The sequence below is a fragment of the Nelumbo nucifera genome, chromosome 6 (assembly GCF_055504915.1).
Source record: "Nelumbo nucifera cultivar China Antique chromosome 6, China Antique-T2T, whole genome shotgun sequence".
Lineage (NCBI taxonomy): Eukaryota > Viridiplantae > Streptophyta > Magnoliopsida > Proteales > Nelumbonaceae > Nelumbo > Nelumbo nucifera.
Window position 1 is genome coordinate 68,389,205 of NC_142654.1, and position 18,321 is coordinate 68,407,525.

An 18,321-nucleotide genomic window follows, 5' to 3' on the forward strand; every position below is an offset into this window, starting at 1 on the left:
AGCCTCGCTTGGTGAAACCCACTGTAAAATCCATTTTTGCCTTTTGAACCGTATAGAAATGGCGTGTTTGGATAACCGTCTTGGATGTTAAAGAATTCTCCTCCTTAAGCTGTAAAGGTACATTGCTTCTGTATCTAGTTGCTAGAATTACTTGAGTCAAATTCCAAAACTCTGCCATCAACAAACTCTGCACCTTTTGGTGGTGAATCTATGGATTCCAGGAACTACCTTGATTTCTCCACTCTAGATTTTGGCTAGAGTACCGACATCCAAAACTGGGGTCTTTCCGATAGTCATTTTCATTTTAATGGGACCAATTTTAGGTCTTTTAATCCCAACTTTCTGTCATCTCCGAGGATGAACCATGAACAGAGGAGTAACCGACCAACCAGTTTTATAGGAAGTCAATTAAGCAACCACATTGAAAAAACAAACATTAATCTTCCAAAGTTACATACACTTTCCCTATTGCATCTGGTCAGAAATTTGTTCATCTTTACTTTTGTCCAACTTCTAATAATGGCCTCATTGCCTCTAATGGGCTTTTCTCATCACATTGGGACCCTATACTCTTCTCAACAACTTCAATATTTTACAGATTGCTAAGGTTCTAAACTATGCTGTCACTCTTAAAGAGTTTTCCCAATCAGCTTGTACTGCTTTTTCGATGTTGACTGCGTTTGTAATTCCTCCAGCTCTCACTTGTACCGAATCTATTTGTAGTTTTCATTCATTGCAACAAAGCATGGAGATGGAGGGAAAGCGAGAGTTGAGACTTGGAGATTGAATTTGCAAATTTGAAAGATCTCATTGTAACTTCCATTCACTACAACAAAGCATGGAGATGGAAAGAGAAAACAAGAATTGAGACTAAGAGATTGGATTTACAAATTTGGTAATTTGAAGAATAATGGAGAGAAAAATCGAAATTGATTAATTTGAAAAATTTTAAATGTTTCATTTTGAAAATTTAAAAAATGATGGGTAAAATTATCTTTTCAATTTTTCCATTAATGAAGCTAACTGTACCAGAATTTAATCCATTGTAAAAAAAACTTGGAAGTACTTTCAAGTCAACTTTTAAACAGTAGGGGTGAATAAGTCAATTTCCTAAAACTTAGGGATAATTTAAGAAATTTGCCCTATCCTAAAATTAACTATTTCTTGTATAAAAAGGAAACAAGTTACTTCTGCTTGAGAAAAATCCACTGCTAGACATTGTCCTTGGGTTGCCTTTGAATATTTGATGCATCTTTCATTTCTTTGTAATGTGTAAAATAACTTCTACATCCATTATAATGTGGGGATTTATTTGTCCACTGTAAATATGCTGTCTATTTTCATGCAGGTGGCATGGATGTAGGCTGTTGGAAAATTGGGCATTAATCCCAAGAAGGAAACATACCAAGCATATTAAATTATTGATTACTCAAACTAATCGACTCCTCACATTTCGCTATGCATGTGACATTCTTAAAACGGCTTTTTGCATGGCAAAGAAAACTGTATCCATCAGGAAACAATCAACGAGGGCTGCAAGCATTACCATCTTCCTTCCAAGCTAGAAAAAGAAATTAGAGGCATAGTCACCAACGAAACACCTGATGCTGAAATGAGTATCTTTTAGCAAGACGTGGCGAACATAATTGGCTTTCAGTTTCACACAGGAGAAAAATTGGCCTTTGCTAGTATTGTAACCTGATAATTTAAACAGCCAAGTCCAATCTTCAATTGCTCAAAAAACTCATCCATTCTATATGATTAACTCTTAACTTCCAGCAGAGGCGAGCATCAAATCCTTGTACAAAAATCACCTAAGCATAAATGCTACTGCTTGGGTAAGGGGCAAATGTAGATGTTTTTTCCTGTAGTCTCCACACAAGCAAATGCGGAAGACAGTTCATCAGTTTATGAGTTTCCCTTGTCCAGCTTTGGGTGATTTCAGAAAGCAGCTGGGGCTCAGATGGTCTATGGAGCGATAACACCTGGTTTGATCAACAATGACTGTAATCCTGTAACCTTAAGTTTTGATTGTCAAAAGAATAATGTTTGGTCAAATATGAGAAATGGATGTTCGGAGCTAACCACCATGCAGTAATCACCTTTTAAGTATACATTATCTGTTTTGGCTGAGGACAAATGAAGATTATGAAACCAACTGTTTAACCATTCAGATAAAGACTCTTATTTAGATTCTCTCAGGGACAAGCCACATCAAACTAAACATAGAAACAAGGTGGTGTAAGTATCATTATCAAGTCTAAGGCCATGTGCAATATCCAGAAATTCCACCAATCATAAACCCCAGGAATACTCTAAAATGATCTAGTTCGGTAACATCAACACTTACACCTTGAGTCTGACCCTAGTGGTTAAGACAAACCACTCCTTACAAGGCAATACAAAGTGTGTCAAACTTGTCAGGATAAACTGCCCATGTTTATTCATTAGTTGAGAGCATTTAGCCTCCAACCAAATTAATGATTTATCTTAATTCTATAATGAAGATCAAGGGCTGTTACACAGAAACATACCCAATAACACATGTAATAAAGCAATAAACTGAACTAAAAGCTCTCACTAGTGGAACCTTAACAGTTTAGCCAATTTCGAACCTTTGGAAAGGGCCAAAAGTTTTGCTCCAAGTGAATCTCCCACTACAATTGGATCGGAATATAAAGCTACTACCTTTCCTTCCCCATCCCTAAAAGCTCTCCCAATACCTGAGGGTCTTGGGTTTCCAAATGGAACTTCCATCAAAGTTAAGCTTAAGTCTTTGAAGGGGCCCAAGTCCTGGACCACAGCCTTGATAGTTAAGTATTTGTTACTGCATTCCCACCCCCTGATTATTTCTTGCACTGAAAACTCCTTGAATAGTTCACTTGTCTTCACCTAATGTGTTACTTTAATGATAGCTAGCTTTCAATCAATTCCTCCTTCAACTTGGTTAATCCTTGGAAGATACACTTATTTTAGTTGATAGTCAATGCTGTAAAACAGTGTGTTTAATCAATAGAAAATTAGTAGAAAATAAACCTGAAACAACAAAGAAGAGAGAAGAGATCGTAGCTCTCTCTCAGCTACTTTCTCTGTTTTATTAGATCAAACATAACAAAAGCAAAGATTACGAGAATGCCCCTAGTAGGGCAGCTGCTAGAATAAACCAATGAAAGAAATAAAAAGGGCATTAGATCCATAACAACTAAAGTCCAACAATGATAAAAAAAGGAAGGGACAACTAGAGAGATGTCCGGCCCAATATCTCAACAATTTCTTTCTTCCCAAACTGTCCACAGTATCGCTGCTCTACTGTCTCTCCACATGACCCTTCCCCTCTTCTTTAACGAAGGAGGCTTGCATTAAACAAAGTTGCTACAGAAAGCGGAGGCGACCATCTGCAACCAATGAGGGAGGAAAACCAATCCCAAATATTTGAAATAAAAGAATGGAGATTAGTAGGTGCGCAGCTGACTCACCACAAGTATAACAAACGATGCAAACATGAGAGGAGAGACACCAATTAGGCCTTCTCTTCTAAAGCACATCACAAGTGTTAAGCTTATTAAGCGTTGCTTCCCAGCAAAAAAACACCTAATTTTTGGAGGCACAGGATTACGTCACATCTTTGGCTGGAAAAGACAAAGTGTGACTAGGTGAGTGAAAAAAGAGTTGCAGGAGAACACTCCAAAAGGAGAGGCCATCCAAACATGGCTATCTGGGCAAGACTGGTCCAAGAAAACAGAACTCAAAAGAGAATGGATTTCATTAACAGTCCCCATTTCAGCTTCCTTAAGCCCTCTTCTTTGACCCAAATCCCAGGAGTCCTCATTATGTATAGAAGTTTGATATATTAACACTGTAAGGGGGAGACTGCACATTCATTTGGCACCCCTATTATTCTGTTCTTTTATTCTTCCTCTTTCTTGGCTTTTACCTTTTTTTTTCCTATTTTCCTTGTGTTTGGTCTTTTCTTATTGATTCACATAAACCTAGTCCTCCAATTGAGAAGAAAGGGCTAAGAACATGTTGACAAAGTTGCAAGAGCTGTCCATTTCCACCAATTTTTTATCAGTAAAAAGATTTCATTAAAAATTCATGAATTTCCCACCCCTTTTATTTATCAATAATACATTTCATTAATCAAACAGAAGTATTAATTACAAAGGAGATAAACTTTCTTATCTCCCCAACTGAGGCTTGAGCCCCCAAGAAATGAAGTTAAAATTACAACTGATCCCAGAACATAGATTTCCTCGCCACCCCTTGCTTAGCTAACCCATCAGCAAACGAGTTAGCTGATCTCTTCACCCAACTGATCTTGATTTCCATGTCTTTAACCAGCCATCTATAAACTTTCTCTTTTCATTGTTGTAATTCCATAATCCAGTATTGTCTTTATTCAGCCACCCTACAAACCTCCGAATCCCCTTCAATTACAAGTCTTCTTATATTCATCTCCTTTGCTCTTTGGACACCTTCCATAACTGCACAAATCTTGGCTCTGAGAGAATCACCCACCCCAATTGGACCTGAGAACAGGGCTGAAAAATTCCCATTCTCATCCCTAAACACACCCCCAACCCCTGAATGTCCAGGGTTCCTTCTACTACTACCATCAAAGTTCAGTTTAAAAAAACCAGAGAGGGGAGGGATCCAAGACAAGATCAGTCCTGCTTTGACCTTGGCACATCTAGCAATCTCCCCCCATTTCCTTAACAGATCATCCACTGTATAATCTGTGAACAGCTCTGATGATTTCAGCCACTGTACCACCCTTATATGGATCATTTCTCTCAGCTCTTCAGCACTTCTCTCTACTTCAGAGAAAATCCTAGAGTTTCTTTCTTCCCATAGAGACCAGCATACCGCATTCCTTAGGCATCTCCACATAGTTCTACCCCCTTTCAGATGCCACCTGAAAAAAGAAGTAAAAAGGCTCCCACCCCAGATTACATCATATTACAACTTTGCCCAAAACAAGAGAGCCCTGTCAACTCCCTGTTTTGCTAATACATCTGCCATCCTGTTGGCAGTCCTTACCCAGCTAAAAGTAGAATTAAACCTCTTTGATAGGGTATCAATTTCTTTTTTTGATAAGTTTTGCTAGGGTATCAATTTCCCTGAAGGCATGTCTGTATTTCCAAGGGGCTGAATTGATTTTCTTGGTCTAATTGATGACTAGTTGTGAGCTTCCTTCAATTTCCTATTCCCTAATTTTGAGTTGCACTGCAAGTCTCATTCCTTGTAATAGAGCCAATTATTCAGCCTGAACTGAGTCTCCAAAGCCAATTGGTCCCAACTCCTGAACACAAGGCTTCTACCTTTCCTTGGTTGTTTCTGAATACACCCCCTATGCCTGCTCTTCTTGTATTTTTTTTGATGAATGAATATAATTTATAATTCAGAAAGACAGTACAGGGAACTCAAAAGAGGCACGAGCTGTTACCTCTTCGGGGCAGTATTACATCAAATAAAAAACAGAATTAGTCATAAATACAATTACAAAGCAGCCCAAAATAAATGTTCCCTAGTAGCCCCCTGCTTAGCTAATCCATCCGCTAAAGTGTTTGCTGATCTTCCCTCCCAACAAAAGGTAACTGTCATATTTCTTGTAAACCAATTGACTTTCCTTAATAAATCTTTGTGTGGTCATGGCTGAAGTTGGATCTGTCAGCCATCCCACAACAATTTGAGAGTCTCCTTAAACTACCAGATGCTGAACTCCTAATTGTTCTGCAATCTGAATACCTTGTACCGCCGCCAAAATCTCAGCTCTAATAGAGTCTCCTAATCCCACAAGACCTGAAAACAAGACTAATATATTGCTCTCCGTATCTCTTAGCATCTCTCCTATTCCCGATGGGCCTGGGTTTCCTTTTCTGCTGCCATCAAAATTCAGCTTTACCCATCCTTCAGGCGAAGGGGTCCACACTGCAGAAACCCTGTCCTTCCTTGTATGGCTGCTAGCCAACACTAACCAATTTCTCCAAAAATCATCAAAGGAAAAAGTATGAAAGAGGTCCATAGTTCTCAGCCAATGAATGGCCCTAGTTAAGATGCAATCCTCAACAGCCTGAATGCTTCTTTCCTTTTCCTTGAATATTCTTGCATTCCTTTCTTCCCAAATTGTCCACAATGCGGCTGCTCTAATACATCTCCACATCATTTTTCCGTTTTTTGTAGGACACACAAAAAAAGAAGGATCAAATAGCTGACTTAAATCCGTGGACAAATTCCACCTGCACCCAAACAAAGAAAAAATCCAACTCCAAATGGCTCTAGAAAGGGAACAAGATACAAGTAGATGGGAGCAATCCTCCCCATTAGCCCTGCAAAGTACACACCAGTCAGGGGATAAACACATGAAAGGCCTTTTCTTTTGCAAGCAGTCCAAGGTATTAATCTTTCTATAAAGCACCTCCTAGCAGAAAATAACAATTTTTGGTGGAATAGGTCTAAACCAAATCTCCTTGGTTGAAAAACCCCACTGACTCGGGGAAGAGGAAAGGGACTTGAAAAAAGAAGCACAAGAGAAGTACCCTTTTGGATTAGGGGACCATAATCTCACATCCAAACTAAGAGGGTCCAAAAAGGCACTGCCAAGAAGAGACAACAGATCTGAGACACTGTTAAGTTCATCATCCCTCAAACCTCTCCGAAAGCCAAAATCAAGTTAAGGATGAAGGTGAAATAGGAGATGGAAGAAAATGAGAGAGAACTTTTTCCTTGTAAAGGGAAATAGAATAAAGAGACGGGAATTGGTCCTTTAGAGCAGTAGTCCCCACCCAAGTGTCTTCCCAAAATAAAACAAGGTTACTAGAATTGACATCATACCTAACAAAGTTGAGAAATTGAGGGAGGATACTTTGGATTGCTTTCCAAGGAGATGCCAACATTGCTTGTCTTGATACACCCACATCCCATCCATTTTCCAGTCTTCCATGTATACTAGCTATCACTTCATGCCACAACCTCTCCCTTTCTCTAGGCCACCTCCACAACCATTTTCCTAATAGGGCTTTATTCTTGAGAGTTAACCTACCTAACCCCGGTCCACCTTCCTCTTTGCTCCTACAAACTATTCCCCAATTAATTAAATGATCTTTCTTTTCCTCCCCTGGTTCCCAAAGAAAAATTCTCATTAACCTCTCCAGCTTCTTAGTCTCCCTATGTATCCTAAAAAAGTAGAAATGGACAAGAAGTAGATCGTTAGGTTCGCTAGGGTTGCTCTCAATAAAGTCACCCTACCCCCTATAGAGATGTAGTTTCTTTTCCAAGCCACTAACCTTTTCTCAAATTTTTCCAAAACTGGATTCCAAAAACTACTTTCTCTTGGGTTAGCCCCTAGAGGGAGACCTAGGTACTGCAAGGGCCAAGAAGAAACAGGACAACCTAGACAATTTGCCACAGACTGAATAATCCCCTCATTCATATTGACACCGACCACACAACTCTTATCCAGGTTTATCTTCAAATTGGAGACCTTCTCAAAATGTTGTAACAATGCTCTAAGGTTCCTCACTTTTTGCCTGTCACCTCCTTCACAAAATATTATGATATCGTCAGCAAACTGTAGATGGGTTACCCAGACATTGTTCCTTCCAATCCTCCACCCACTCACTTCCTCTTCCCTATCTGTCTTGGAGATTAATCTGCTAAAGACATTTGCAACTAAGGTGAAAAGGAATGGGGAGAGTGGGTCTCCTTGTCTAAGACCTCTACAAGCTGGAAAATAGTCTTTGACCACCCCATTAACCAAGACTGAGTAATGGCAAGAACTAATACAGCCCTTTACCCAGTTGCACCACCTATCTCTGAAGCCATAACACCCAAGGATCTCTAGTAAAAAACTCCAATCCACAAGATCATAAGCCTTCTCTAGGTCTAACACACAAAGCCTTGATTCCCCAACTTTCTCATGTCCTCCACACGCTCATTTGCTATTAAAATCTGATTTGTTATTTGCCTACCTTGCACGAAAGCACTTTGTGCTTGACTAATGATGGATGGTAGTATTACTCGGATTCTCAGAGACCCCCTTTCTCGTTTCTTGCTCATTCTAATTGCGGAGGTTTTGGGGAAACTGATTCACAGAGTAGATTCTAGGGGGCTCATTAGAAGCTGGAGAGTTGGGAGGATGGAAACCCCCCTCACTCACTTACAGTTTGCTGATGACACGATTCTGTTTTGTGTAGGCGGTAATGTGAGCTTTATCAGGAACTTGAAGTCGGTGATACAACTGTTTGAGCAAATGTCCAACTTGAAGGTTAACCTTGGGAAAAGCTGTGTAGTGGGGGTGAATTTGGAGGAGGGAGAGATCAGGGAGAGTACTGAAGTGTTGCGGTGTGAAGTTTCGGGGTGGCCTTTGAACTACTTAGGGTTGCCATTAGGTGATAATCCCATGAGAGAGAGCTTTTGAAACCCGGTGGTGGAAAGGTTTGAAAAAAGACTGGTACCCTGGAAAAAAAACTACCTCTCTCTTGGTGGGAGAATTACACTAATTAAGGCCACGCTTGCTAACTTACCCATCTTTTTCCTATCGGTGTTTAAAATCCTAGTGAAGATTGCTAACAGATTAGAGAAGCTAATGAGAGATTTCCTGTGGGAGCCGGGAGAGGAGAAGAGGGATCATAGAGTTAGCTGGGAGATAGTGTGTAGGAGTAAGTCTTGTGGTGGTTTGGGGCTTGAGAGTATTAGGAGAAGGAATATGACTGTTGGGGAAGTGGTTGTGGAAGTTCCCTATGGAGAAGGAGAAGCTATGGGCTAGAATAGTGGCAAGTATACATGGGTTGGAGCACAATGGATGGGACGTTGGAATCAGAGCTAGGACCACAAGCAATTCTCCTTGGAAAGCCATTCATGACCTGCTACCAGTTTTCTCCTCTAATATCAGGTATGACTTGAATTTCAGTAACTCCATAAAATTTTGGGAACAAACCTAGGTGGGGAGCGCCCTTCTAAAGGATCAATTTCCGTCTCTGTATGCTCTTTTTGATTTGAAAAATGAGTCGATCTCATCTTTCACCACCCCGTCCTCTTCCACTTCTGGGATTGGGTGGAACTTGGGTCTAAGAAGGGATTTGAGGGACTTAGACTTCAACAGTATTTCGAGCCTTATTGCACTTCTTGATAACGTTGTCTTAAACCCCACTAGGGCGGATTCTAGAATTTGGACACCTACCCCTAATGGCATTTTCTCTTGTGCTTCGTTCTTCAAAGTCTTAAGTCAGTCCAACCTTCCCCCCTTTCCCTGTTGGTGAGGTTTGGTGCAGAGCAATACCTCCTAGGGTTGGTAGTTTTTTTTTTTGGGAAGCCTATCTGGAAAGAATCAACACTGGTGATCTACTCCAAAAGAAGAGACTCAATACTTGCTTGTCACCTCAATGGTGTGTTCTGTGTAAAGCGGATGGGGAGACTGGTTTTCACCTACTGGTGTCTTGCCATTTTGCGAGGTCAATTTGGGATTGGGCTTTCTCCTTATTTGGATGCAGCTGGAATCCCCCATCAGACTTGCAGGGCCTTTTCTCCCCTTCCTTTTTTAGGTGGCGGATAAAAAGGGGAAGGACAATGTGGAGAGGACTAAGGGCCGCAGTATGTTGGACACTGTGGGAAGAAAGAAACTCCAGGATATTCTCAGAAACTCAGAGAGGAGCAGCAAATCTGAGGGCTATCATACATATTAGGGCGGTACAGTGGCTGAAATCTTTGGAACTATTCACAGATTACACTGTGGATGACATGTTGAGGAAGTGGGGTGAAATTGCAAATTGCACACAGACCAAGTCAGTAATGAGTGTGGCTTGGACCCCCCCCACCTAGTGAATTCTTGAAATTAAACTATGATGGGTGTAGTAGGGGAAATCCGGAACAATCGGGGATTGGGGGTGTTTTTAGGGATGAAAATGGGGTCATCTCTGCCATGTTCACAGACCCAATTGGAGTGGGTGACTCCCTTAGTGCTGAGATATTTGTAGTTATGGAAGGTGTCCGGAAAGCTAAGGAGTTGAACATCAAGAAACTCATAATTGAAGGGGATTCAGAGGTGGTGATAGAGTGGCTAACTAAAGATCAAAATGGTTTATGGAAGTACAATAATGAGAGGAGGAAATTCAAGTGGCTGGTGCGGGAGATGGAAGTTAAGACATGTTGGACTAAAAGATCGGCTAATTCCCTAGCTGACGATTTAGCTAAACAAGGGGCAGAAAGGGATTCACTGTTTTGGGCTAAGTTGTAACTTTAGTGTCTTTTTTTCTTTTTTCCTTTCTTGAGGCTCTTTGTGGCTCTTGGAAGATAAGTGTGTTTGTCTTCCACTTGTAAATTTTCTACTGATGATTTAATGAAAGTGTTATTGATAAAAATAAATAAATAAATATAACTTGACTGACTAGAGAGTAGATTGAATCCTCCCTAGATCAAACCAAGGGTTTTCTCTCTCTCTCTCTCTCTCTCTCTCTCTCTCTCTTTGTTATTTCTTCTATTCTTTTCTTTCTCATTCTAGGACTGAAACCAATGCACATCAAATCAATAACATTTGATAATGCAGCAAGAGAAGCTGATTCACCATTATTGACGCAAAGGGTGTAGACATGGGAGGAGATGCATAATCTACCTTTGTTCCTTTTTTGGATCAGGTCACAGGTATTTATTCTCTTCAAACAAGCCTCCCACACAAAATAGGAGACTCTTGGAGGGACATGGGAGCATCGAATCTTCTTTAAGGGGAACCTAGAAATGTTGCCTCCCAATACCAAGACCCTAAGAAAAGACTTCATTGAGAACTTACCTGTAGGGTGAGGCTTCCAAACTCATTGGTCTGTGTTTGAGGGAGAAATATAAACCTCTCTTAAGGATGTATCAAATCTGCAACTTCAGCAATCTCTACATCCCTTAAAGGTCTTCTCAAATTTAGGTTCCAGTTGGTTTCAAGAGGAGAAACAAGGAGACGAGGTGACAGTGGCAGATTGGTTTAGGGAAAGGTTGAACAAGCGGGGATAGGAAATAGCCAAGGTGTTTTCTACCTTTATTTCTTTTATTAGATATAAAGTGGGAAATGGGGATATTGTTTAAACTTGTAATCACTAATGCAAAATTGTATATATTTTTTTATCAGTAAATGTAAATTTGTATATTTTGTATACATTAATGAATAAAGTGATAGTTATTGATAAAAAAACAGAATATATGTTATGTAAATTTAATAAGAATAGGAGTGCAAATCAAGGTACACTTAGGATTGGAGACCAAGAGATAACTCAATGTGACCACTTCTAGTACTTTGGTTCAATAATTCTTAACAAGGAATAGATTGAGGAGGATGACAGCTACAAAATTAGTTTAGGATGGGAAAAACAAAGGAGTGCATATGGAGTCTTATTGATGTAGGACCAGCTCAGTTCTAGTCCTTAGAGAATGTTGAATGGTCTTCTTGATCTCAGAGTTTTATGGATGTCAATGGCTGTAATGGCTTCTTGAAGGAATAAGAGAGAAAATAGGGAGAAAGAAGAGAGATAATACTTGGAATCACTCACAAGGTGCCTAGAATCACTCTAGAGCATGGGAATCGCTCACCATAGCTAGCATAAGCTGAAGAAAACTCAATATAATTCATTACCTTTGTGTAAAACGTCCATACTTTTTTTTTATCAGAAACGATAACTTTCATTAGAGATAAATTAAACTGAAATACAGAATTCAACCCTTATTAGAAAAGGTTGATCCAATAAACATCAAACATTACAGCACTGCCCAAAAAAGACTCTCCCTTGCAGTCCCTTGTTTTGCTTGGGCGTCAGCAAAACCATTTGCTGATCTCCTTACCCACTTGAACCAAACACCCAGCTCCCTTGTTATGCTAAGAATTTCCCTTATCAGCTGTCTATATTGCCAAATTCCCAGCTGCCCTGATCGCATCCACCCAATTACCAACTTGTAGTCTCCCTCTATCTCAATCTGCTGTAGCCCCAACTGTTTGGCCAATTTTACACCTTGATGTGGTGCCAAGATTTCCGCTCTTAAGGAATCTCCAACTCCTATTGGACCTGAAAACAAAGCCATTATCTTGCCTTCATTATCTCTGAAAACACCTCCTATACCAGATGGGCTTGGATTACCTATAGAGCTTCCGTCAAAGTTCAGTTTCACCTTTTGTTGTGCCGGTGGGGACCAAACTTCCTGTATCATAGCTTTGGAAGTAGTAGTAGATGCCACAATACCCCAACTTTTATAAATGTCTTCAACTGAGAAATCCTTAAAAAGATCACAGGATTTCAACCAATGGATAACCTTAGTAGTTATTCCTTCCACAACCTCTTCCTTGGATCTACATCTGCCTTTAAAGATCCTATTGTTTCTTTCCTCCCACACTGACCACAATACAGCAGCTCTAGTGGCTCTCCACATAATCCTTCCACGAACCGTTGGTTGCCTGTAAAAAGTTGGATCAAAGAGGTTCACCACGCTTGAGGAGGGAGTCCAACTGTAGCCAAAGAGAGAAGAGAACCAAGACCAAATAAAGAACACAAAGGGACATGAGATTAGTAAATGTGAAATTGTCTCACCATAACCCAAATAGAGGCAACAAACATGGGGGGAGAGGCACATATTTGGCCTCTTTTTCTGCAATAAATCCAAGGTGTTGATTTTTTGGAGAACCACTTCCCAACAGAAGGCCTGAATTTTAGGGGGTACAGGGCTACCCCACACCTCCTTTGAAGGAAAGTTCCCTACAAGGTTAGAGGTCTGAAGCAAAATGTTATAGAAAGAAGAGCAATTAAAAAAACCAGAAGGGGAAGGTTTCCAAATTCTGCTATCTTTACAGGACTGATCAAGAAAGACTTCCCCTAACTGAGTGATCAAATCATCAACCATCCCCATTTCAGAATCCCTTAGACCTCTTCTCAAGCCCAAATCCCAGGATGTTAGGAACCTGCCTAACTCAGGGCTCTTCGAGGGGCCAACCTCCTGAATTCTTGGAAGAAGAGAGAGAGAGAGAGTTTAATGCTGAAAGAATCAATGTCCTATTCCCTTTCTTGCTCTACTACTTAAAGTTTTACAATCTTGATTGTTACAGTTGTTACAAGTGGATGGTTAGTTGTGCTGACGTGGCCGCCTCTTGTAAAACTGCTTAACTGCCTTCTGTTGGTATGTTCCAACAGTCTTGACAATCCCCCCTTCCTTTAGAGCGACCTTGCCCTCAAGGTCTAATGTAGGAAAATTAGATTGCAGATCTAAGTAGGATTCCAAGGTTGCATCCTCTTCCGGAAGGCTAGACCAAACAACTAATGCCTCTGGTATGACTCTACCTCCCCGGCGCACCCATCTGAAATCAATGATGTGGGCTGGCTCAGTCTGCACTTGTCCTTCTTCTGAAAATATGGGAAGGATGGCACTTGTAATGACTCCTGACTTCGGCCCCTTCTTCAGTAAGGAGATATGGAATACAAGGTGCAGTTTGGATGTTGCCGGAAGGTCCAGTTTGTAGGCCACTGGTCCTATTCTCTCCAGGATTTTAAATGGGCCAAAATAGCACGGGCTGAGTTTGTTCCACTATCAGCTTGCAACCGAAATCTGCCTGAAGGGTTGTAATTTGAGAAACACCCTATCACCTACTTCATATTGGACATTCTTGTGGTGTTTATCATAGGTGTGCTTCATCCATTGTTGTGCCTGTAAGAGATGACATCACAGTCCCCTTAGCACCTCATCCCATTGCGTTAGTTGTTCTTCAACGGCCACTACTGTGGTGGTTCCTTTTTCATAAGGAAGTAGAAGGGGAGGGTCACGACCATATAAAGCTCTGAAGGGTGTCATCCCCGCGACGCTATGGAAAGTGGTGTTGTACCACCATTCGGCCCAGTGGATCCATTTCACCCATTGTCTTGGTCGATCTCCCGCAAAGCATCTCAGATATGTTTCGAGACTCTTGTTAACCGCCTCTGTCTGTCCATCAGATTGGGGTGGTAGCTAGTTGACTTGAATAGTTTAACCCTGTGTAGGCGAAAAAGTTCAGCCCAGAAACGGCTCATAAAGATAGGGTCCCTGTCTGATACAATTGAGCTAGGGAGCCCATGGAGGCGCACAATTTCCCGGAGGAATAATTCAGCAACTGTGGCTGCTGTAAATGGGTGTGATAGAGGTAGGAAATGACTGTATTTTGTCAGTCTATCCACTACCACAAGGATAACTGTTTTTCCGGCAGAAACGGGCAATCCCGTGATGAAATCCATTGATATATCATCCCAGACTTGGGTTGGTATTGGGAGTGGTTGCAAGAGGCCTGCTGGTGTTGTAGTGGCTGACTTGTTTTGTTGGCATACTGCACACTCGGCTATGAAGTTCTGGATAGATGTATGCATGCCTTTCCAATGAAATTGTGTGGCGATGCGCTTTTGTGTTCGTAGGATGCCGGAGTGGCCACCCGTGGGTGAGGCATGGAATAATTCCAGGAGCTTTCTGAGATGAGCAGAGACTGCTGGGATTTCCAGGCGTCCTTTGAAGAAGAGTAGATCATTCTTAATTGTGTACCCGGGGTGCAGTGAGGGATTTGCCAATACTTGGGCCTTCAACTGTTGTAACTCCTTATGGGACCGGGCTTCTTTTCGCAGTAGATCCAGGAGTGGAGAAGTTGGGGAAGATACTAGTAACTGAAATGACTGTGGGTGCCGTGAGAGGGCGTCCGCCACTCGGTTAGCAGTCCCTACTTTGTATTCAATTCTGTAGTCGTACCCCAGTAGCCTGGATATCCAGCGTTGCTGTTCCAGGGATAGAACTGATTGATCCAATAAGAACTTCAGACTTTGATGGTCAGTCCGAATTGTGAACCGCCTACCGATCAAGTAGGATCGTCAACGTTGGACTGCTAAGACTATTGCTATTAATTCTCGCTCATAAACTGATTTGGCCCACTTTTGTGATGTTAAGGCCTTGCTGAAAAAGGCTAGTGATCGCCCCTCTTGCATGAGAATAGCCCCAACGCCTTGACCCGAGGCATCACACTCAATGATGAAATCTTTTGTGAAATCGGGCAATGCTAATGTTGGAGGGCTCGCAACTGCCTGTTTCACTTGCTCAAAAGCTTGTTGGACCTGGTTTGACCAGTTAAAAGCGTCTTGTTTCAGCAATTGGGTCAATGGGGTAGCTATTAGGCCGTAGTTTTTTATGAAGCGACGGTAGTACCCGGACAGTCCCAAGAAGGCTCTCAATTCTTTCACACATTTGGGTTGCGGCAGCCCAGTATACTGGAGATTTTATCTGGGTCAGCCACTACAGTCCCCTTTTCTACAACATGTCCCAAGTAGTGAACTTGGTTTTGTCCAAAGGAGCACTTGGACTCTTTAGCGAACAACTGGTGGGCCTCAAGTGTTGCAAGGCTGACCTGTAGATGGTCCAAATGTTCCTCCCAATTGAGGTTGTAGACCAATATGTCGTCAAAGAAAACAAGGATGAACTTACGTAAATATGGTCGGAATATGTCATTCATCAAGGCTTGAAATGTGTTATGGGCATGCCAGCCGGAAGCACACTGCGGCGCAGTCATAAGGCAATAGCACGCACAGCGGGCCGCCCAGCCGCACGCACAGCGGGCCGCCCAGCCGCACGCACCGCCTGGCAGCGTGCAACACGCACCTGTTATGGGCCACCGCCCGGCAGCGCGCACCGCACCACACGGCAGCAGTAGAGGCAGCAGCACGTAGTCATAGGCAGCAGCACGCACAGCGGGCCGCCCAGCCGCACACACCGCCCGGCAGCGTGCACCACACCACACGGCAGCAACAGAGGCAGCAGCGCGCACCGCACGGCAGCACCGACCGCGCACACAACCGGCACCATGAGCCGCGCGCACGCACTGCGCGGCAACGGCACCGCGCACACGCACCGCGCGGCGGCAGCACCATGAGCCGCGCGCACGCACCCGGGCAGCAACAGCAGAGCGGGGCCCACATGACAGCTCATAGGGGTGGGGCCACCCTTATCAGGACACATCAAAGAGAACTCGCCACCAGCCTTCCTTATCTTAACCTTTATCCTTATCTTATCTTATCTTTATCTTATCTCAAGTAAGAGTAAGTTACCATTAGGAGTAGGTAATTAGGAGTTTGAGTTTAATTAGGAATTTCCTTCTGTAATCTCCTATTTAAGGAGCTACGAATTGAAATAAAATATTATTCAGTTTTCCAGTCAAGAAAAGAGTGAGGAGAGTTTGGGTGGTCTCTTGGACAAACACCCTCTTAGGAGAGTTCGGGTGGTCTCTTAGACAAATCACCCATTCAGTTTCCGTAATCGGGTCTGCAAGCAAGGGAAGGCGCAAGGAAAAGCAGGGCTTTCGCACCGTGGACCGACCCGTGACGGGATCCTACGTGCGGGACCATACCAAAATGTGGCTGGAGCATTGGTCAGTCAAATGGCATGACCTGGAACTCATAGTGGCCATCATGTATCCTGAAAGCCGTTTTGTGAACATCCTCCCTATGTACCCTTATTTGATGATACCCCGCTCGTAAATCCAATTTTGAGAATATGGTGGCTTGACTGAGTTCATCAAGCAGCTCATCAATGACTGGTATCGGGAATCAGTCTTTAATGGTGATGCTGTTAAGGGCTTTGTAATCAATACAAAACCGCCACGTCCCATCCTTTTTCTTGGCTAATAGTACCGGTGACGAGAATGGGCTGTGACTGGGCTGTATTATCCCTTGCTTAAGCATATCTTGAACTTGCTTCTCGATTTCAGATTTTTGAAAGTAAGGGTATCGGTAGGGTCTTACATTGGTCGGGGCTGATCCCGGCATGAGGGGGATGCGGTGGTCATGCTCCTAGCGTGGTGGCAGTCCTTGGGGTTCTCTGAACATGCTGCCATAGTGTTGAAGGAGTTGTTGTAGGCGGCTTTGGAAGTCTCTAGGCCCATCTGGGCTGCTGTTAGCTAAGGATGGCCTGGTCCAATTTGAGTCCATGTGCATGAATATGGGCTGATTTGGATCTCCTCTTTGCTTTGTCAGTGTTGCAAAACTGATGGGCCTTGGGCCCTTGCATGTTTGCCCTTGTAGATGGACTGTAGAATTTCCTGATGTGAAGTCCATGGTGAGACGGGCCCAGTCACAAACCACGGGTCCTAGCTGTCTTAACCATTGAATGCCTAGCACCACGTCCGCTCCACTGAGATGGAGAGGATATAGGTCCACCACAAACTGATGACCTTGAATCTTTAGTGGTAGGCCCATGCAAATGCTATTGCAAGATAGGCTGTTACCGTTGGCCACATGGACCGTAAAGGCCATTGTGGGTTGAACCGGAAGTCCCATTTTATCCACCAAGACTTGAGTTATGAAGTTAAGGGAGCTGCCACTGTCTATGAGGATTGACACTTGGCGTCCTAGGATCAGCCCTGCAACTCTCATTGTCTGAGGGGACGCAAGTCACGTAAGGGCTTGTAAGGATATTTCAGGCATGCCATTGGGTTGTATTTCCCACCCTGGGTTAGACTCTCCACAACCAGTGATGTCGTCTTCCTCTTCGGCATTTGTTTGGAGGAGAAACGCTTGTTGTTTCTTGCAACGATGTCCCGGCCCAAATTTCCCTTCACAATTGTAACAGAGACCTTTGTCTCTGCGTGCTTGCATCTCTGCCTAGGTTAGCCGTTTGAAAGGAACCAGTGGGCCTGGGCCCAATACTCCTTCCTCCTTGTCTGGTGTTGTCGTCCTTTCTTGCTCCCTTCTTGCTCCGGGACCCCATGGTCGCTGCACCTTTCTTGCTCGACTGAACTTGTCCTCATACAATCTGGCTAGTGTTGCCACACTGATGACCGAAGTGGGCTGCATCGCTTTCACTTCCAGTCGCAGTTCTTCTTTTAGGTCGCTGACGAGCTTCCCACCAATGCCTTCTTCGTCCACCCTTGGACTCTCACGGCTAGCCTTTTGAACTCCATCTGGTATTCTTTTACTGATCCCACCTGCCGCAGCTTTGCCAAATTTTCATCAAGATCTTCGAACCCAGATGATCCAAAACGGACAGTCATGGCGTTCGTGAAGTCTGCCCAGGTTTGACGAGGGTGCCCCCTTCTGTACCATTGAAACCAGAGGATAACTTCCCCTTCAAGATGCGTAGAAGCCAAAGCTACCCTATCTTGCCCCCGTGTTTCATGGTAATCAAAATACCTTTCGGCTCTAAGAATCCAAGGAGTTGGGTCACCGCCTGAGAAGATGGGGAAGTCGATTTTGGCTATTCTTGTTGACGCCCCTATTCTGCGGTTGTTTTCATTGCTGCGCTCTTCTTGGCTTCCTCTATTAGTGTTTGTTGCCCCTTGCTCCAGTCGAAGGAGGAGAGCAG

The 18,321-nt window shown here is 43.0% G+C and overlaps 1 protein-coding gene across 5 annotated transcripts in view; it reads right to left on the bottom strand.

Annotated features, from left to right (window-relative positions):
- Window positions 1–289: 289 nt before the first annotated feature.
- Window positions 290–18,321, bottom strand: part of LOC104606925 (UPF0496 protein At3g19330-like) — a 28,788-nt gene continuing 10,756 nt past the window's right edge. For 2 of the 5 annotated variants that reach the window (XM_010272363.3, XM_010272364.3), the window contains exon 2: window positions 1,607–3,395. In XM_010272363.3, the coding sequence (XP_010270665.2) occupies window positions 3,373–3,395 (23 nt within the window). In that variant the 3' untranslated portion in view covers window positions 1,607–3,372. Of the gene's footprint in view, window positions 827–1,606; window positions 3,396–18,321 lie in introns of those variants that run through there. The other 3 variants (XM_088890352.1, XM_010272362.3, XM_010272365.3) reach the window with 3 other exon arrangements.